This window comes from Melanotaenia boesemani, chromosome 22 (genome assembly GCF_017639745.1).
Source record: "Melanotaenia boesemani isolate fMelBoe1 chromosome 22, fMelBoe1.pri, whole genome shotgun sequence".
NCBI lineage: Eukaryota > Metazoa > Chordata > Actinopteri > Atheriniformes > Melanotaeniidae > Melanotaenia > Melanotaenia boesemani.
The window spans coordinates 13,434,014-13,456,108 of NC_055703.1; the positions used below are offsets into that span (position 1 = coordinate 13,434,014).

Sequence of the window (22,095 nt, forward strand, 5' to 3'; positions counted from 1 at the left end):
CATGCCGAAGGGAAGTGATGCTCACAAACAGATATATAAGACAAGGCTAAAAGCGGGTTACCAGGACAGAAGACCATGGGCTGACTGATGACACCACTGTCTTTATCTACCATGCATTTGATGAAAGCCTAAAGCACAAGTTGTTTGGAACAGAAAAATAGCAGATATCAACTTTTTCAGAACAGTTGTTGATTGTAGCTTTATCAGTACAGTGTTTTATCACTATGTGCCATACAGTCAGAGTAAAGACCAGACCTTTAAGTAAAGGTTTTACATAACTTGAATAGAATATCAGGATTGAGGTCAGTAAGGAGAAAGCTGGGGAAAGGGTTTTAAAGAAGTTGCAGCAAAGTGATGTTTTCATTTCTTGATTTATGGGGCAGTAGATTCTATTCATCTTGGCATTAGCTTGAGAATTTCCTTGGAATATGTTACATCCTGACTTTATGGAGCAAAAGGACAGATCTTGAGAAGCCTTATGTAACTTAATCACTCATGTGTTAATGGGTCGTAACACAAAAACAAGGTCAAAGGGCAGAGAGAGGGGTTGAAAGGACAGGCAGTCTGGCAATGGCATCCATTAATATGTGTGTCCTTCTAGTGAACATATTTTTCTACCCCCTGAAGGAATCCTGTAGCCTTTCCTGGAAAAAGGCTACCCCCCCCCCCCCCCCCCCCCCCCACCCCCCCAGTTCTCACATAAGTTAATATTAAGTTGTCTGGCTGCTGGGATTCGATTAACATTCAGTAGAAAAATATGGAAGTGATGAACACTGCAGGTTATCATGCCATTTTGTGGTCCTTCCTACTCGGGACTGCAGTTACGACTCAGGAGATTAACCATTTACACAAGAACATTTTTGGCTAAGTTGCAAGTTTGGAGTCAAATGCACACACACAGGCACACAAAACCTTGCACACTCATATTGTAAATTTTCTAATGCCAAGCTTTGTTAATACAGAGGACCAGCAGAGAAGCGGTCACTGATAGAGGCCTTGGCAACAGTCATTTGAGTGGTTGCACACACTGACCCTGTCTGCTGTGTGCCAAGGACATAAATTACCTTATGTAAGAGAGGTTACTGACACATGCAATTTGGTTTCCTCAAGAACTATTTGCACCTTGACCTTAGGTTCTCTTGTCCTTTATCTTGTATTCATCTCTCATACTTTCTCTGTTCTGCGTGTGTGCTTGACTGATATTCCCATTTCTGTCCTTGATATGTATTCAGTCAGTGTTGCTAAACACTTGCTAAATGCTGATTGAGAAAAGGGGGTTCGTGGTGAAATCATCCTCAGGAAAGTGTGACACAGCAGCTCTCAGATGGGTGGAGATTCTGCTAAGATTAGCTCACTGCAAACCAAATGTGATCCTCAAATGTTTTACTTATAAAAGGATGAACTTGACCCTTGCTGAGGTAGTTTGTTAGTCTCACAGCTTTTACATATGTTCAGTGCTTCCATATGGTAAGCAATCTGAATAGAATGGTACCAACTCATTGTTGAATGATGTATATGCAGAGTCCTGTTAAAAAGAATAACCTTCTGTGTTTAGTTAGCATGACCTTAACATTAGCTGACAAGCTAAACATACTTGCTGTCTTTGGCTTCTTTTCTCTGTTCCTGTTGTGATTATTCTTCTGCAGTTGTTCTCTTATTATTCACCATCAAAAATAAATGTGTTATTTCATGTGTTTCTAATATTTATCAGTCTGTTCAGACTTTGAGCAACTTTTTCTCACTAACACCATGAAAAATTTCAGTTTTTTCAGTTTTTTGAGCAAACATGAAATATATATTTCATCCTAATTTGCAGGTCAGGAAGTGGAAGATGCTGGCTCGACATCATAATGATAATACGAGCAAACAGAAGGAGACGGAGTCAGACATCCACCTGGGAGGCTGTCAGTGCTGGGGACTTCACACCTCACCTCTTCTGGCCAGCCCGGTGATGCTAGAGTGCTCCATCTGCAGCGGGCCCTATATTAGCTATGCCCTGGAGGATACCTGGCAGCCACGTCAACGCACACAGGCAAGTTAAATCTATGGCTTCATTCTAGTCACAGAAACAGCAGTTTATCAGTGAACCCCAAAGCAGGAATGAAATTTCCAAGAAAACTTGTAAATATTTAAGCAATAGTGAAACATTACTCTCACGGTTTTCTCTGGGTTTAGTACCATGGTGAAGCCTATATCTTAAAGCAAATATTTCATTATAGCACCGACTGATAGTTGTTGTAAAGTATTTCTTTTTTAAAAACACTCCCACACGCCAGGTCATAAAAGATTGTACACAATTTTGCAGAATCAGTGAATTCCTGAGTTGCTCAACTCTGTAACTCCGTCATTTCAGCTGTTGATCTTCGTCAGAGTTACAGTTTATCTGCTTTATCTCTTGCCATGATTTTAGTACGCGATACATTTCAATATGAGCAGGTTGAGAATCAGCAACAGTTTGGCCAGAGATAATTTGGCTCTCCTCAGTGCAAAGTGCTGACAGCCTCATCAACTTTTCTGCTGACCTGTACTGCCAATTAGCATTCAACATGCCATGACCCACATCTTACTCAGTACTTGAAAATTTCAATAAGGAGCTTCATCATCTGGAACATTTTTAGAGAATAAGATTCCTTTTCTTGAAACTTGATCAATTCTTGACATTTTTCCAGATGTCATTAAAAACTGAGGAGCATTCAAGTGGTGAAAGTCTAAAATGTCCAAAAGCTATTCTGGTAAATTAAGTTAGTATGTAATAGTTTAGGAAATCATTAACAGTTTAGTAGCTTTTATTGATGTTTTTCATCTGTAATTGTTAAATGTTAACCAACAATATGATATAAGAATATGTCATGTGTCATAGTTACTGTATTCCAAAATTTTGCAAATTTCAACTCTAAAATATGAAAACACGTCCTGATAGTTTGGAAATTAGATTTGCTTTGTTATATATAATGAGCAAAACTACAAATTTTGGTGATCATTTTAAATATGATGTCACAATTTTTTCAATTTTCCTTCTTTAATGAGAGCAATTAACCATTTATGGTTTTAAAATGCACTCTTGCAAAAGAAATAGATATATAGTTGAATGAATAACTAAAATAAAAAACAATTCCTGAACAATTGCATATAAAGATGCAATACATTCTTTTTTGTTATATTATCAAATTAAACTGTGTATAGCATTTTCTCTCAAAACTTTTTTCTTGTTTTTAGGATGAAAAAAAAAATCAAAGTTGTTAAATTCTTAATAATGTTTTTCCTTTTTTGCCCTTTTTGTAGAAGTTTTTATGTTAACACAAGGTCTGGCTCGCCTTGATCCTGACACACACATACACAACTGTTTCAACAAGGAAAACTTTAAGTCTTCTTTCAGAATAATAAATGTGCAATTAAATATTAATGAACAGAAACTCCAGACTCACCATCTCTATGGATACCACTCCATCAGACATCCACCGAATCAATAAACAACCGTGAGAGAGGGGATGAGAGAAAGCAGAAAGGGAGAGTGAGGCTAATTCAAGGGGAAAGAAAAAATAGTCATGAACAGTAAAGTGATTGCGGCAAGATGTTGACAGCATAATTGGGTATGAACAGCGAGCCGCATATGTAGATGTGAGCGTATCTGTAAGAAAATGATAAACAGACGAGGCTACTATCAGTTTTAAGACTTAGATGGAGATTAAATGTCTGGTGGGAGAGGCTGACAGTTGAAAGGATTGAATGAGGCAGCAAACTGAAGGAGCTGAAACAACTCACATGCATGCACAATCACAGAGTATACACACACAAACACCACACACACACCTCCCTCAGCTTTTCTCATTCGCAGAAAACACCCGTGGGAGACCAGAGAGCCGTGATAAGTTTTCAATGCTGAAGGGAGGAATAGAAAAACTAGGCTAAGACTGTATTTAAAAGAGACACCAGCCACTTTGAAAAGTTGTTGACTGACAGCAACATCATGGAAAACTAATATCTGACACAACTGTACAGTTTCATGGGAACATGACTGTCTTTTTTCTTCTGTCTCTTGTCAGCTGCCAATCAAGTTGCTGATGTATGAAAAGTTAAGAAAGTGGGGCAAACTAACCGGCTGCTGTTGGGACATGTATGTCCACATCTGTAAATTCAGCCTGCTATATACTGAGCAATGTATTGACTGCTTTAGTCAAAATGAGTGAGTCAAAAATCAGCTCTCACCTAAAAATCACACCCCACACTGAGTGTACAACGCTAAAAAATTCAGCATTACTTTTACTTTCTTTTAGTGCTATTTCTACTTTTCTACGTTTATCTTAATAATTGACTGAAGTCCACAAACAAGACCTTTCCTCCTTAACCTTTTCAGATGGTTTTGATGTGTATTAGATAACAGGTTGAAGTCTAAATCTTCACAAAAGGGGCAGCAATTAGAAAAGAGATTCAATCATCTCATGACCAATCAAAATTATCTTGGCTTCCACAGAAAGTGGTTTAATCAGTTTGGTAATGTGAATGAAACCATCAGCTGCAGTTGTAAAGCGTTTACTACTGAGTACTGAAAACTCAACTTTCACAGACTAACTGTATCATAAATGTCACTGTACAAAAGTGTTGAGCCACCCTATATTTCTTTACATTTCACATTCAAGCTGAAGACTTTCTTATGATCTTTTAACATCTCAAGAGTCTTTCTTTGTACATCATCTGCTTCTTCTTTGTTTGTTTGTTTTACCCCCTTTCAGTCCAGATGTCATACCTTGTTTGTTAAGCCACTTAACACTGACCTATGAAACAATCAAGAAAGAAAAAAGGGACCTATTTGAAGAGGTGAACCAGTTTGTGTCTACAAATGGAAAACAACGTATCAAATGGAAAATTTAAACTGTATATATCTGCAGTTTGTTAGCAGCTTTTTACAAAGACACATAATTTATTCCAGTTTCTTTAGCTGCATAATAAATAAATAAATAAAATGCCAGAGATAATAGTTTAGCAGGCATAAAAACTGAACTGAAAACTTGACATATCTCAGCATGGCGTGCAGTGTGTCCTTTAAAACAACTGGAGAACTGGACAAGAGGAGAACAAATGAAAAAGCGGCAGGCCTAAAAAGAAAAACAGTATCTGCAAATAATATCTTGAAAAAACAGGAAAAATATTCATCAAAGACATAACACCATGATTTGTCAGTTAAAGGGGTCATTTACTTAGCTGGTAATATTTATTTTACTTAAGTAAATTGATTTTTGTTTTGTTTTGTTTTTGGAGATTAGGAAAATGTTTTTAACATCAAGTTATGGGTATTTATATATGGGTAAAGGATCACAGTCTTAAAATGACAAATCAAATATTTTTATGAGTAAACCAGCAGCATTTTCTGTGAACTTACATGTAAATGATTTATATTTAAATTTATATAACATTATAATTAATTTATTTCCATGAATTGTTTTTCTAAGTGATGCCATGTTTCTCCCCCAGGCAATGGACCTTTATTACCACAATGAGTCAGACTCTGACAACTACTGTTGCCCTGGCGACAACAGTAAGTAACCAGTAACTTAGCCTGTTATTTTGTATTGTTTCACTTCATCCCACCTCTTTCTTTCAGTCTGCTCTGTGACTCTTATCCCTTTGTTATTTCTCTCCTTAATCCCTCTTATTAGGTTTTACCTTCTAGTATTCATAGCTGTACTCTTTTATGTTGTTGTTTTTCCTCCAAACCTGATGGCTTCATGTTACCTCACCACTTGGCTCCCTGATCCAGCCTCTAAAGTCTCAGGATAATTATTGTTGTCCAAAGCCCAAGATTACTATTTTTTTTTTTTTTAGGAATGTGGCTTACGGACACAATGTTCAGAACAGATCATCATACACATAGCACAGTGACCTTTTATGTTTACAACGTCACTGCAGCTGTCAACTCAATGCGAGCTTGCATGATTGCTCTACATATGAACCGCTGGGTTTAGAGTCCATCTTTTTTTATTGCCAGAATTACTTTAAGTTATTTAATTAGAATTTTCCACAATGCTTTATATTTGTGCCACAAACCAAGGTCCAGGGTAAAGTACACAATCTTTATGTATGTCATGTATTGGTACCAAGACAACCTAGATCCTTTTTATCATACAGGTTTTCTTCTCTGTCCAGATATGGACGTCCTCCTGTGATGATGTTACAACATATCCTAATCACCAGAAGAAACATAAATAGTATTTTACTGTTTTAAGATGTTAAGATTAAGCTAAAATGATTATTCTATATATCTATTTGTTAAGTAGCTGAACTACATAATTGGATTATGTATGAAGAAGCAGTAAATTGGGAATACTCAGAGAGAAAGTGTATATTTTTACTGGAGTTTTTATACATTGTGCAGGAACTTTTGTCGATATGCAGGTACCTCTTGGAAAATCTCCAAGAAAGAAATGTGACAGGAACCACACTGCTGAATATGCCTCTCTCTGGCTGTGGTCTGCCTGTTAGTAATGGGAGTTTTCAGCATGCAGAGAGAATTTGGAGCAATTAGCCGAGATGGTGACAGGCTGTTCCTGTGGCCTCTGCTGTCACACTGCTAGACCCTGTTGATCCAAGTTCGGCAATTAGTAGCTTTTGGAACACTTAAAAGTTGAAAAGTGTCACATATTTGATTCGTTTATAGTGATGAAGAAGCATGTGTGAAAGAGAGAGCAAAGAAAGCAAAGGAGAGGTTAAGTCGTAATAATTATAAGGAGAAAAGTCCTGATCTTGTAATTTTACAGAGCAAACCAAGTCTGTCTCCTTTCTATCCGCTAAGAGAAAAGTTCAGCCTGTTCAACAAAGAACATCTTCAAAAAGAAACCCTTATTAAAAGTATCTGTATGCTCATCAGCCTGCTGCTGTGAATCAGCATTTACACACTGACTTTGCTTAATCACACGCTGTTATATAACATGTAATTTCTCAGCTTGGATTTGAGTAAGTGTGTGCGTGTTTGTGTGCTCTTAAACCTTTCTTCTCTGTGATACAAAATCATAACCTTAACTTGCACCACTTAAAAGGTTTATATATTGCAAACAGTATACACAGTGTGAAAATTATATATATATATATTATTCAGTCTGTGTAGCATGCACATTACTGCACAATCATTGCATTGTGGATTATTATATTTCTTATGTCTTTTTGGTTTATTCCTGTGTTGTTTTTCATTGGTGAAAATTGGGTCCGCAGAGCCTTTCAAGCATGTATGAATACATTTCCCTGCCATCTTGATTGTGCATGTGACAAATAAACAGCTTGAAACTTGAAAAAATAAATCCATAAATCTCAACAAAGCCAAGGATATTTAATAACTTTAAAACCAATGTCTGAACATATTGGTTACAGTAAAAATTGTTGACAGCTTTGGGTGTGTGAACTCTATTCCATTACACCAAAGGTAGCTATCATTTGTTCATTACACCATGTTAAATAGCTACATATATTTGCCCAAGTTTAAACAAATACTTTGGAGTGATGCTATGGGAATTTACTAAATGAGGATATTTCCATTTAAAGAAGTATCGGAATGCTGCATCTTTTGTAGTAACTTTCCACTGAAGTTAATTAAATACACATTTGGTAAGAGCTACAAAACACCTGTCACACGCCTTCAAACACACAGACAACCCAGCAGGCATCCCAATCCAATAATTTCACCCAAATATATAAAAATTAGCAACCCAGAAGCAATGAAGCATGATTACAATGGTCGCCCACAGAAGTAGCTTTAATGATAAGTAGGCCACTTTCTGGTTGCCAAGAAAGCCAAATAAGCCACGCTGACACACACGACACTGCACACATTCACTGTGTCAAGTGACAAGATAAAAGCCAAGCTGTCCCCCCTTTGAATAACTGAGGCTTTTATGTAACAGTGTCATTTGGTTCCTCACCACCAAAACTCATTCACATTCATCGCCAGATCAACTGTATCTGCAAACACCCTCATCATCCTCGGCAGAAGGAGTGGGATTTCAACAGAGTGATGGGAGGTTGACAGAGATGAGCAAAACTGATGGATAAATGTCGTCTGTGGGATGCAGTGTGAATATGGGGACATGCTGGTCTTTATGTATGTGCTGGTCCACAGTGAGTGGGTAGAATTTGTATGTTTGTATAACAACTCTAATATCCTGTGCTGTGGCAAACCCTTCCTGTCCTTTCACCAAATGGTCCACAGAGTGTCTATGTGTGTGAGTCAGTGCCTTTGCTGGCATTGATCACTGTGCCACTAGTGGGTTACATAACATACTAGTGCCCCACACACACATATGGACAACAAATACACAGCTTGAGTGTTGTGGAGCCTCCTCTTGTTCTCGGCCAGAGCATTGAACAGATTGTGAATCCAGTGTGGTGAAAGAGGGCCAGATAGGAAAAACACTGAGAGGATCTTTTGTTGAAGCTACTCCCTCTCTTCTGATCTCCTTTCACCACCTCCCTGTCTCTCATCTTATTCAATTCTCCACTATATAACCATCAGATGCAGACTCGAGAGCGTACAGCATAACAGAGGTAATGTAAAGACTTTGACAACTTTTAAACTTCTTATGTGTGACTTTGCAAAGAAAAAACATTTTTTTTCCCAATGCTTCTATCATCTTTCTTTGTGCTTTTATCCTCTTTTGAGAAAAACGGGGAACTTTCAATGCACCAGGCTTTACTTGCTTACCATATGCTACTTTCCAGTGCTGATAAGAGATGTCAGGTTGTATCCCACAAGGACTGCCACTTTGGTGTCATAGATGAGAAACTGTAGATGAAATGCCTGTAGAAGGATGACACTGTCTCAATGATAAAATGTCTTTTTCAAGTAAAATGCATTAGGCCCTGGTGGTGCAATGAGGAAGAGGTATGCAGGACACCTTGAAAAGATTTAGGAAGATTGCCCTTCATTGTTGTGGAAAGAGTGTGCAAGTCTCTCTGCAGGTTTTCTTTGCCCTCCAGCTTGTATGTGTATGTCCGTGCGTCCTCAGACTCTCCTGCAGGTTTGTTATAGCCCCTGGCTCTGTGAATGTGTGTGCAAATGTGCGAGTGCATCAGGTGGCTGCAGTGGACAGATGAATAATAGATTTGACCTGACTTGTGGAAGAAACAGGCAGCAGTGAAAAGTCAAGGCTATATTTAAAACCTGCAGCATCACACATGCATGCTAGTCTTCTTGACTGAGTATATTTTGTGGATGAGCATAAATTGCTGCTTGTCTTTGGCTCTGCTTTTCCACTGTCTATTAACAATTACACACATTGTAGCTGAGTCACAAACAGATTCATTTTCACCAAAGGATTTGTTACTAAATGCTTTGATGTCCAAAACTGGCAGGATAAATCAGAATGGAACAGAAAGCAGGAAAGGCCCTTTGGCCAAATTCACAATGGATATGCCCCGGAGCCTGGCCTTTAAAACCAAACTGTTGATGCTGACTGGCTAAGTGTTTAATATCAGCTGTCCTACAGCATGACCCAGTTTCAGCCTAGCTTTAGCTGTTGGGCAGATGGTCTCATATTTGACTGACTCTTTGGTATACAAGTGACTTCATGGTTAACTCAGTGAATACAAGGTGTCCAGTTCCTATAGCTGCAAATTAAGCCCAAATAATCACCCCTCCACCACTGTGCTTAACCATTGGTATAAGGTATTTGTGCTGATATCTTGTGTTAATTTTTGACAAAACATGATGCATTACAGTCATTCACTTCGGTCTCATCTGTCTGAAGACATTATTCCAGATGTTTTGTCGTTTGTTCAGAGATGCTTTTGCAAACCTAAGCAGTGCTATGTTCTTTTTCAAGAGCATTGTCCTGGCAACCCTGATAAACAAGCCACGCCTTTTTTGTAGTTTTCCTAATTGCAATACTATGAACTTTAACATTGAACATGCTAATAGAGACTTATAGAGTCTGAGATGTAAATATCGGGTTTGCTACCTTTTCAATGAGAGCTACATATATTGATATTAGGGACAACCTTAACCAGTTCCTCCTCAGCCAGAAAAGGGTGGAGTGCCTTATCAGGATCGGTAATGAGGTCCTGCCCCAAGTAAAGGAGTTCACGTATCTCAGGGTCTTGATCACAAGTGAGGGAAGGAGGGAGCGGGAGACCAATCGGTGGATCGGTGCAGCATCTGCAGTGATGTGGGCTGTACATCGGTCTGTTGTGGTGAAGAGGGAGATGAGCCAAAAGGCAAGGCTCTTGATATATGATCACAAGCTGTGGGTAGGGACCGAAAGAACAAGATCGCGAATACATGCGGCCGAAATGAGTTTTCTCAGCAGGGTGGCCGGGCTCTCCCTCAGAGATAAGGTGAGAAGCTTGGTAGAGAAGCTCAGAGTAGAGTTGCTGCTCCTCCGTATTGAGAGGAGCCAGATGAGGTGGCTCGGGCATCTGGTCAGAATGCCTCCTGGACGCCTCCCTGAGGAGGTGTTCCGGGCACGTCCCACCGGACAGAGGCACCAGGGAAGACCCAGGACACGCTGGATGGACTACATCTCATGGCTGGCCTGGGAATGCCTCGGGATCCCCCCGAAGAAGCTGGTGAATGGGGCCGGGGCGAGGGCAGTCTGGGTTTCCCTACTTAGGCCGCTGCCCCCGCAACCTGACTCCGGATAAGCGGCAGAAGATGGATGGATGGATGGATGGATGGATGGATGGATGGATGGATGGATGGATGGATGGATGGATGGATGGATGGGACAACCTTAACTTGCTGGGACTTCCACACCTGGAAAGATCAGTGATGGACCCCAAATTAATTGGAAATGTCCTTATAACCTTTCCCAGATTGATGGATAGCATCAGTTGCCTTTTCTAGACCATTGTAGATTTTATTCCTCCTTTGCATTGTGTTCATATACACCTGAACGCTCTAGACCAGCAAACTACCAAATTTTCAGTTTTGTAACAGTGCTCACAGTTTTGTAACAATCAATGAATCGAGTGAATTTGATCAGCAGTTCCTGCCTGCTCACCATCTTAATTCTAAGGAAACTGTAAGAGTGTGCGTAGTTTTGCACGAACTGCTTCTAAATTTTTGTTTGAGTTTATGTTGAATGAATGATGGCACAATGCAGTATGTCATGTGTTGCTCTTTGTCTAAGGTTCTCTTTACAAAATTTCAAAACTCAGTAAAAGAAAAACAAACAAATAAAATAAAAACACATGATACCTCTTTTTTATGTTGATATCTAAAAATCTTGGAACTGCAAGCACATGGATAACTTTGACACCTACAAAAAATAAACAGCATAACGTTTTATTACATCATATAACTGTTTAAAAAAAGACCAAATTGCATCCTTGTTTATGAGATTATGTTTGGAGTACAGTGTCATGAGAGCTGATGTTCATGATCATTCCTTTGGCTTTTGTATCTTTACATCTTGGCCTCACTTTAGTCCTTCTCTTCAGATTCTTCGAAACAAAATATGCTAATCAGTATTCTGGGAAAATAGCGTTTGCAGGCCAAAATAGTGCTTGTCAATTAACCAGGAGATATGGTTAATAATTATACCCACTCTTCCTGACAGTTGCCAAATTTAACCCCAAGTGAACCCAGTGAATTTCCAAATGCTGGCACAGTGTGTGAACAACCTCAGCTGGCAAAAGTGAGAAAAAAAATGTATGTAATGAAAAAATGTATATTTTATGAAGAGATGAGCATTAAATTAGCTCCTGCCCTCATTTGATGAAGTAAAGGTAAAGAAAGGTAGTTTAAAGGGAAATAAAGATAGGTAAATGATTATTGCTTGCATGTGCACACAAACATCACAGTCTGACTGTAAAGCATGAGCTTTTCCTCATGTTTTACTGGCACTTTATCATCTTTATTTATTTTATCAGTTACATCTAAATCCATATCCGTTGCAGTGAAACGCTGTAGAAATAAATAGACATTATAAATTTCATAGGGATTATTAGTAATATTCTTGCTCATTTAAACACAAGCTGGGTATATTTTCAATGGTTATACTGGAAAGCTGAGCTCACCGTGAGCATATGAAAGCGGCATCACCCCGCCCTTGGAAAAAGTCATGCAACCATCTGTGAAACACAAAACCAGTGGAAGGAAAGAGAGGCGGGACGTCTCCGCCCTGAGAATAAATAAAAAAAAGAGAGAAGAAAACATCCAAGAGGTAGAATGTAGTGTAGTTCGATTACCTCCCTGCCGAGGAACCCGCAGCCTCTCTTCTTCTTGTGATCCGGGTCTTAAAAGCATCCTTATGAAAGACAAAACAACCGCTTTGACTTGTAAGTAGACCGAACTTTCTTGTGAAATAAAGAAACCTATAAGGACTAAAGCGATGCAAAAAAAAATCCGTTCCCGTGGTAACCGGACTTTTGACAGCTTTCTTAGTTTCTTTTGCACAGCAGCTCCTAACCCTTTCCCTGCTTTTGTAAGATTGAAAAGCCTAGGCAAACTTTCTTTGATGCGCTTTATTCACCCATAAACCCGTGACCTGGATTTTTGGTACTGTTATCTATGGAAGTGCCTCGCTTGTAGGGGGTACTTCTTATAAGTGTTGGAGCTATCTTGGCAACTCTGTAGTGCGACTAGTTGAACCCCGGAGCTGCAGGTTGTGCAAATGATACCTACTTCGGAGCTGAAAGGTTTACTTTGTGTTGAAACTTACATTCAGGATGAACAAATGCGGAAGAGTTGCGTTTATGTGCATTTTTTATCCTGTAATGTGATGCATTTCATATTGCGCCTTAGTTATTGATGGCTACGAAAACAGCATCTATATACTTTTTAAAAATGCACAATAGTGTTCAGTTTAAACGAATTTGGCTGTCACGGGTCATATCGTCTTACATAGGCTACTCTCATTCCGCTGAGGGGTGCAGATAAAACTTGAACCAGGTGCCTTATGTAACCGTGCCCAACTGTCCTACTGTAAAAGTGTGTCAGCGCTCAAAACGCAGCGCAAAGCAGCGTTTTATATTCTAATCATCACCTTGAATCCATTTGGCTGTTTGTTTGGAGACAAGCAGCTACAGAATGAGAATCAGATCTTTTCTCTTCCTTTTAAACTGGATGAATGCAGGAGTTTCTCACTCTGTACTTTTCCACTACCAGCGGCTTTTCTTGGCATGCGGCCTCCCTCCGCTCGGGCTCTCCCTCTATCTTTTGTGTGTTGAGGGGGGCCTGCGTCATTCCCAGGCACTTTGAATTGAGAAGCAGCCAAGCAGTAAAGTTGATAGGCTTAGTGAGGAGGCTATCAAATTATTTGTACTGGACTTAGATGCGACCTCAAAGGGTTTAGACGCTGAGCGTGGAGGCTGTGAGACCAAGCTAATCAAGTTTAAAGAATAGTCTCGAATAGCAAGCAAAGTCTTGAACTTTCTCTTTCTCTCTCTCTCTCTCTCTCTCTCTCTCTCTCTCTCTCTCTTTCTCTCGCTCATTTTTTCCATATGCACTCTTTGTACAATAAAATACATCTTGTGCTCCTGGAACATAAGTATGATCATATGCTGGTTAATAGAAATTTGTGAATTTCAGTCGCCTGCAGAAACATTGCGAAACTGAAAATGTGACACATGAAGTGCTTTAACCTAGTTGTCATGGAAATGCACAAGCATATGTGCAAATAAAACTCCAGTGTACATTTTTTCCTCCTTTTTTTCCCCTCTGTGGTTTTGACGCAAGCACTGCTAAGGTGCGGCTATGACGCGTTAGGAGCGCAGCGGCCATTGGTCCATCATTTTCTCGTGATTATTTGCTAAAGCTAAATGTTTGCAGGGGATAACGCCCACCAGGGGGTGTGGGCGCCTGGGAGGCAGCTCCTCCCACTTCTACACCTATTATATACCAGGGGCCCAACATGTTCAGTTACAGTTTGGATTTTTGGCAGAGGCTTAAGGAGCTGATGCTGAACTCATCATGACGATCAAAACAGAAACGGAAAAGCCTGTCCTGACTTACTCGAAAACTAGAAGCCTTGTAGCATTAGTCACCGGTATGGGCAATGAATGGATTTGTCTTTTTTAAGGTTCTTTTGTTTTCTATTAGTTCAAGTTTCCTAAATCTTAATTTTCTCTGTTTTTTTTTTTCCTTTTTTTTTTGCTGTGCAGCTTTTATGAAACAAAGGAGGATGGGTCTGAACGACTTCATTCAGAGGCTTGCCACGAACTCCTACGCCTGCAAGCAGTAAGTGCCATCTGACTTGTGTTATTGTTCTGCTTTTCATGGAGGTCAAAGCACTGGGAAACAAGTAGAAATGCTAGTTATTTGTCCTCATGGGAAACTTTTTGTCACTTCCAGGCAGCTGATTCATGTTTAGAGAACAACTAGGGATATATTTCATTATTCTAACACATAACTAAACTATAACTTTTTTTTGTCATTTTCAGTCCTGAAGTTCAGTCTATTCTAAACTTGGGTGCACCGCAGGACGCTGAGCTCATGAACGCAAACCCTTCTCCTCCTGTACGTATGTTTGCAATAAAATTTGAATTGTGTGCTTGTTCTTTTGTTTAAACTTTGACATGTGCACAGATGCAAACATATCCTCTGCTCATGTGGTTGCCTTTACATTTCATAATTAACTTTAACCTGTTTTACTCCACAGCCCAGTCCATCCCAACAGATCAACCTTGGTCCCTCATCCAATCCCTCAGCCAAACCCGGTGATTTTCACTTCCTCAAAGTGATTGGCAAGGGCAGCTTTGGGAAGGTGCTGCTCGCACGCCATCGCACAGATGACCAGTTTTACGCTGTTAAAGTCTTACAGAAAAAGGCCATTCTCAAGAAGAAGGAGGTACGTGTACATGGAGGCATGCTTACAAGTGAAATGCATACAAGTGACTTCAAATGTCAAGTTCTCTAACCCCTGCTCTGTGTTTTTTTTTTTCTCAGGAGAAACACATCATGTCAGAGAGGAATGTACTGCTCAAGAATGTTAAGCACCCATTCTTGGTTGGTCTTCACTACTCTTTTCAAACAGCTGACAAACTATATTTTGTCTTGGACTACATCAATGGAGGGGAGGTGAGTTATCTGCTGAGCTGTTGGCTGAAAAGAGCATGAATAAAAAGGATGAAAGATAATAAAAGGGAGGAGTGGGGGGTGTTCAAGCTATAAAAAGAAGTTAAAGATGAATTCAGAAGGAAATGGTAAAGTTTAGAAACAAGAATAGGGCAGATACTGATAAAGTCTGATAAAGTTTTTTAGTGCCAGAATCAGAAACAAAAGATGAGGCAGAGACAGAGACAGACAGAGGGGAAATCCTGTCATGAGAAGTATAATAGAGTCTGTCGCTCTCTTCTCTTTTTTTCTTTTCCTTTTTCACTGGAGGAAACATTGCTCAGGATATCATGGGGAGGGCTGGAACAGCAGGAGAAACTTAGGGCCAAAATTAGCAGTGCCATTGAGAGTCTGTGTGTCTCTAATCGAGCTAATTTCCTGTGATTGTTGCACAAGCAAAGACAGTGCTGATTAAATATGGACCTCATCAGGAAACAGGATATATTTGCTCTCTTTCTCTCCTTTCTCTTTTCTTCCCCTGCTACTCTCTTTCCACCTTTGGCTCTAGTTTCATCTGTCTTCCCTTGTCAAACTTTTTAAACCATTGCCTTCCTGCCTTTTTATTTCCTTGTATCAGTTTTCTGCTCACTTTTTCTGTATTTGCCTTTTTATAATTTTTCACCTACTATTTCTTATGTTTGCATCGATCTTTATGATCCTGTAATTTCAGGGTAGCGGGCACCTGATGATGTAATTTTTGTTTGTTACCCACAAACTTGTTTAAGTAACATTTTTCCTCCTTTTATTGCAGTTGTTCTACCATCTGCAGAGGGAGCGCTGCTTCCTGGAGCCCAGAGCCAGGTTCTATGCGGCAGAGATTGCCAGTGCATTGGGATACCTGCACTCCCTCAACATCGTCTACAGAGACCTGAAGCCAGAGAACATCCTGCTGGACTCACAGGGACACATCATTCTCACAGATTTTGGTCTCTGCAAGGAAAATATTGAGCCTAACGGGACAACTTCGACTTTCTGTGGTACACCTGAGGTAAGGAGAGAATATTAAACAATGCAAAACTGCTTTGTTTCAACATTTTTATGGCACTCGATAAAATTCGATTTACTTCGTCATTTTGCAGTATTTGGCTCCTGAGGTGCTACACAAGCAGCCATATGACAGAACAGTAGACTGGTGGTGCTTAGGAGCTGTTCTCTATGAGATGCTGTATGGCCTGGTAAGTAACATATCATAAAATAAAAGTTTTCTTCTTTTTAAAAAAAAAAAATTATATTTTTGCTAAGATGTTAATCAGTTGTTTTTGTCCATCAACAGCCTCCGTTTTACAGCCGCAACACAGCAGAGATGTATGACAACATCCTGAACAAGCCGTTGCAGCTGAAACCAAACATTTCCAATGCAGCGAGACACCTGCTGGAGGGCCTTCTGCAGAAAGACCGCACCAAGAGACTGGGCTGCACAGAGGACTTTGTAAGTATTTATGTGACTGTTTATGCACTTATTATGCACTTTTATGTTAAGGGGCAACTTTTGATTATTTTTCATTTGTTCCTTTTTCAGACTGAAATTAAGAACCACATATTCTTCTCCCCCATTAACTGGGATGACCTGAATGCCAAGAAGACCACCCCTCCCTTCAACCCCAATGTGGTAAATTGCCTTTTTGTTACTACTGCCACTATTATTAAGTGCTGATGTGCACACATCCACTCTTTTAATTATGTTTACGTAACTAGATCAAGACTATGGGACATCCTTACTGGGAATTAGAACATTTCCAATTATGGCAAGGTACTGTAAAGCCTGACTAATCCCTACTTGTCTCCTCTCTCCTTCCCTAGACGGGCCCCAATGACCTACGGCACTTTGATCCAGAGTTCACAGATGAACCGGTTCCCAGCTCCATCGGCTGTTCCCCAGACAGCGCCCTCTTCACAGCCAGCATTAAAGAGGCAGCCGAGGCCTTTGTGGGCTTCTCTTACGCCCCATCTATGGACTCCTACCTATAGGATTTAAACACTGGCACTCGATATGGACAGCAGTTTAGACCTACTGGATCTGAAATGTGCCATGTCAACGGACTTGCATCTTGACCCCACCCAACGTTCCCCATCAGAATGGACATTTCCAAACCAAAACCCTGCAAGAGCTCCTCACCTACATCTGTACTTGCCATATTCTCTTCTACTCTTGAATGCATTTTACACACTTGCTACAAGAGGATGTCTGTCGTAATTAATGACTAGCTGGGATAGTAATAGTCCATTTCACCTTGATTTACCAACCGCAATCTAGATCCTTTTTAAATCTTCATCTTCCCATCTCTTAAATGAAAGTGGAGGCTTTTTTTTTTTTTTTTTTGCACATAGCTAAGGCAGCTTAACAGCTCCCCTCCAACCTGAAGCCACAACTGACAAGCACACACAAAAACTTCCACCTTTTGTCAAAAGAGAACAGCTGGACCGTACTGTCACAGCCTTGGAAAAGAATCCTATTTTCATCCAAGTAGCGAAACTTCTTCCCCCAGCCACCCACGGGGAAGCTGCCTGATGAGTCTGAATGAGTATCTTGGAGATAGCATTCATTTTGGTGCTTTAGTTTCTTCTCATTTACTGTCTGTGTGTCTGAAAGTTAACAGAAGCTGATTGTTACAGAGGAGGAGGGGTGGGGGGGTGTTTACTTTCTCTCAAATGTGCCTTTATTTTGTTTCTCCCCATCAGAACTTACATCATTTGGGTTTTTCTATGTCAACATTAACATTTACAGTCTTATCCATGTGACTGTAAGTGGAATTGTTTTACTCTTTTATTATGATTATTATTATTATTATTATTATTATTATTATTATTATTATTATTATTATTATTATTATTATTATTATAAGTCACCCGAGGATGTAGCACTAAATCAGTACCCATGTTCAGTCCTGAACATGTGAGACGTAGAGACTCAAATGATGTTTCATATCCTCATTTGCACATTAATGCTGATAGAGAGATGGAAAGAGAGCACTGCTGCTAGGTGAGAATGAGAGGGATATGTTGAGAAGTATTTCTGTAGTTTTGCTTGCCAGCTGCATCCCCCTCATATAGTCTTCCATTCGCCTCACATTGATGTAACGGCAGCCTGCAGACAGGCTGACAACATTGAAACTGAACATTCCACTTTAATATTGCTGTAATGCAGTTTGACGGTATTTAAGTTTGTTTGTATATTTGGAGTTACGTGTACTAGTTTTAATGTTTATTGAACAAGAAAAAACAACTAAAGGTATGCTTAAATATGTGTATGTAACAATTCATGTGAAATGTACTGTAAATTGTAAAATTGTTTATGTGACCATGTTTGGTTTACAATAAAAATTTAACTTTATTACACATTATAAACTGTATGGGTGATTTGTTTGAACATGAAAGACTTACCATTAGCGTGAGAAATAATGATCACTTTTACTTCAGGAATTAGAAAATTAGCACAAATTTAGGAATGTGAAGATTCAAAATCAAATGGTAAACATTTACTGGTGCTAACTGGAAGGGACTTGAGCTACTGACCAGTGTCCAACATTAGTGTAATGTAAACTTTATCCCCCTGTGTGCGTCAGCAGTGTTACACAACACTGTGACATTCGAGTGTGTGTCTCTGTGTATGAGACTCAAATTAGTGGCTGCACCAAGTTTAGCAGAGGGGCTTTAATTAAAAGAACAAAAAACAAAGCAGATATGTCAACCCTTTTCTGAATGATACTTAATTGGAGTTGGTTTAAAATGAATAACAGAGATAGTACCCTGTGTCTTTAATAGTGGAACTCAAGACTGGCGAGTTGATTAGCTAAAATGTCACTCTGGTGGAGTTCAGTGTGATGTCTGTGATTAATAATAGCTGCTAAGAATGGACCAACACAGATATCAGTTACATGGTACTGTATGAAATGTCCTGGTGGGTACCAATAACATTTTTGAGCTGTTGCTTTCCCTTCAGCTCAGACATTAGATTTAAAATAAAATGTAAACTGATTTTATTATGTGTATGAGACCATGAAATTAAGTCCATCTATCTGCCCAAGGACCAAAGATGGAAATTAGCCATTGGCCGTCTTGCATATTTACATGATAGTGTACATTATTATGCCTGGTCCCTATTCTTAAATAAGTAAAGAATAAACAAAACGGATATAAAATATGAATGAAAAATGAGAAGATGCTGTAAACATCCTTGGCAGCTGCTGCCTCCTCAACATGCTGAAACAAATAAATCCCTTACTAGATCTTTCACCAGTAATATTCTCTAATGAAAGTTTTGGGTACCACTGATATAGAGTATGACATTTTATAAAAACAAGCCAATGTCTCATTCATTTGGATTTGTAAATTCTGTTACTCTTACAATGTGCTGCAATGTTGCCACAGCTGACAAGCAGCCATAGTCGTATGCTGCCATCTGCTGGTTAAGTTATGAAACTTTCAGGAATCGTCTACGTTGTCTTTGTGCTAAGGTCTCCAATAATGGTGATCTTGAAGCATGGCCAGACCTGTAATTTACTGTACAGAGAATTATTCAAGTCTGACAGAGGTTGATTAAATACTCTACATTAAAGAGAAACTTCAGGTATAGCTTGTGATGAATCCAAGAACAGAGAGGAAGAATGAGGATGATTAATCCAATAATGTAATGCTAATAAAAATAAGAATAAGAATAAGAATAAGAATAAGAATAAGAATAAGAATAAGAATAAGAATAAGAATAAGAATAAGAATATATGGAACAGCCATGTTGATGAAGTTTGGAGGCTCTGGGATGTGTAATCTGAAGAAGAAGAGGAAACAAATCTCAAACTGGCATAGCTCATAATGATTACAACAGTTTGGTGAAGAACAGCTGGAAAGTTGGGGATGATATCTGGCAAACAGATTGAAATAATTGATGAGGGGATCCAGTCAAGTGTGCAAGTGTTTTATAGCTGGAAGTCAATGAGACAACACAGTCATGAGAACATATACAAGGACACTAGGATTCATGGTGGAAAAACAAGGATGGATCCCCAGGGATCTTCACAGCATATGGTGTATACTAAAAGTAATGATGACCTATCTCAGCCCTGATGGGCCTTTGTGCTAAGAAAAAAGAAACACAAGGTCATCTGCTAGACTTCAGTTGGCCTCACAGCTCACATAGCTGGTCACCATGGTAACCAAGAAAAAGGAGGAAGACGCAATTGCAGAAGGGAGAAGTGTTGCATCCCTGGCTGAATGTTTTACAACATTTATTGAAGAAAATCTTCGTAGTGAATCATGAACAATGTAAACACATCATATAGAAAGAAATAAAACAGAAAAATCTAACCACATAATTTCTCTTACATACAAGGACATTCTGTGTCAGTCGCATAAGGAAAAATTACCATATAAAGCTTTAGTTTAGCCTTAATTAATTGGTCATTACTAAAGGTCATTTACAAGAAGGGTAACTACTTTCTAACATGTTAGCGCTTTCAAATGGTGCGTTTCTAGGCTCTTGGGGCCCTGGGCCCTACGCTCTGGCCGCCTTGGATGGCCGGTGCCTGGTAGGGTCGGCAACTGTTGATCTTGGCCCGCCAGGGGCTCTGGCTGGGGCCCTCCTCTGCCTCTCTCTGGGTGGGTTCGGGGTCGTCTTCATGATGGAGTGGCTTGGGTTCATGCTCCGGGATTGCTGCTGATAGCCCGGGTCTCTGGGCCGCCCTAGTCTGCCTCTAGCCTCTGTGGAGGCGTGGTTGCATTTAGACAATCTCACTCACAACTGCTTATCACTGATCACTCCTCTTTCCTCATACTTTGCATGTTGACACAGTCACTGAGTTGTCCAGTGGGTTCATACACTTTTTGAACATTTTTTTACATATTTTTCTTTTTTTTGTGAGTGGGTATCTAGTACTTCGGCTGTTGTCGTGATACATTTGTGATATGTTTCTTTGGTTATTATTTAGAAACTCTTGATTGCTGTCAGCTCTGTCAGAATTTTTTTTTTGTTTTTTTTTTTGCTTTTTTTTGTGAAAGCTGTAGGAAATTCTCTGGTGTGTTTCTGTATAAGTGTAGCAGTTGGTTGTCTGGTGATTTGGATTTGGATTGAAGGGTCGTTGCCTTCTATCTGATGTGTTTTTGTCTCTTCTTTCTTCTTTCTGCTTTCCTTTTTTGCTTCTTTTTGCTGTCTTCCTCCTTTTTCTGTCCCCTCCAGTCTGGACCAGCAAGATTACGTTCATAATTCAAAGTAAATAAATAACAGTAAATAAATAAATCAGCTTATCAAGAGGAGCCTTATACCCATAAACCTCCCCTTGGCAAAAAAAATTTGTTCAGCACAAGACAGCAACTGAACCATCATCCTCTTAGCTATAATGCTGGACCGGACAAGGTAAAAAATAAAAAGAAAGAAAGAAATGAAATCACAATACCAAAAGGGTAGCCACTATTTCAAATGTGATGCCAATAGAGCCTGACCAAGCTTAAGTACATGATAAATCAGGAGTGAGGGTAGGAGATCTCTGCAGTCTCCCAGAAACGTAGATATGACAGAATTTATATGCCAAGTCATAGAAAACATTGGAAAAGGCATATTTACAGTCAGAGGTTCTTGGTCAGAACATTTATTTCAGCTAGGAGATTTACATTTATGTAGAACTGGACTGTTTTCAAGAAATATCTGCAAAATAGTGAAAGGTTTTATTCTACAACAGATTAGGAAAGTAGGGGATTATACTCTTTATTTCACATGGCCTGTTATTTCTCCATCAGTTAAGTATGAATGCATCTTGTTGTATACTGCAGAATGAAATAAACTGACATTTGATCAGGAAAAGCAACTACATTAAAAGTTATTTTGGATAAAGAATAAATTAAGTGTAAACATGGCTTATGCTGTACTTTTTTGTGCTTTCCAGTACAAATACTTAATGACTAGAAATTTTCACATATTTTGCATATCTCCACTGTCACATATTCACCTTTTCTTTAACAAGTTAAACTTAATTAAAGCCTTTTAAAACAGTTCTAATACATAGTTTTATGAGAATGAAAACCAGAGAGCAATAAACATTTGAATAAAGTAGAATTTATGATTGGTCAGG

At 39.2% G+C, this 22,095-nt stretch overlaps 1 protein-coding gene across 4 annotated transcripts in view; it reads left to right on the top strand.

Annotated features, from left to right (window-relative positions):
* sgk1 (serum/glucocorticoid regulated kinase 1) overlaps positions 1-18,378 on the top strand; it is a 34,490-nt gene extending 16,112 nt beyond the window's left edge. Inside the window, exons 4-14 of one of the 4 annotated variants that reach the window (XM_041975386.1) lie at positions 1,817-2,032; positions 5,470-5,533; positions 14,086-14,161; positions 14,365-14,440; positions 14,583-14,771; positions 14,870-15,001; positions 15,789-16,025; positions 16,117-16,212; positions 16,311-16,466; positions 16,557-16,646; positions 16,838-18,378. In XM_041975386.1, coding sequence (XP_041831320.1) covers positions 1,817-2,032; positions 5,470-5,533; positions 14,086-14,161; positions 14,365-14,440; positions 14,583-14,771; positions 14,870-15,001; positions 15,789-16,025; positions 16,117-16,212; positions 16,311-16,466; positions 16,557-16,646; positions 16,838-17,005 — 1,500 coding nt within the window. In that variant the 3' untranslated portion in view covers positions 17,006-18,378. Of the gene's footprint in view, positions 1-1,816; positions 2,033-5,469; positions 5,534-8,433; positions 8,530-12,113; positions 12,262-13,219; positions 13,971-14,085; positions 14,162-14,364; positions 14,441-14,582; positions 14,772-14,869; positions 15,002-15,788; positions 16,026-16,116; positions 16,213-16,310; positions 16,467-16,556; positions 16,647-16,837 lie in introns of those variants that run through there. The other 3 variants (XM_041975389.1, XM_041975387.1, XM_041975388.1) reach the window with 3 other exon arrangements.
* The last annotated feature ends 3,717 nt before the right edge of the window (positions 18,379-22,095 follow it).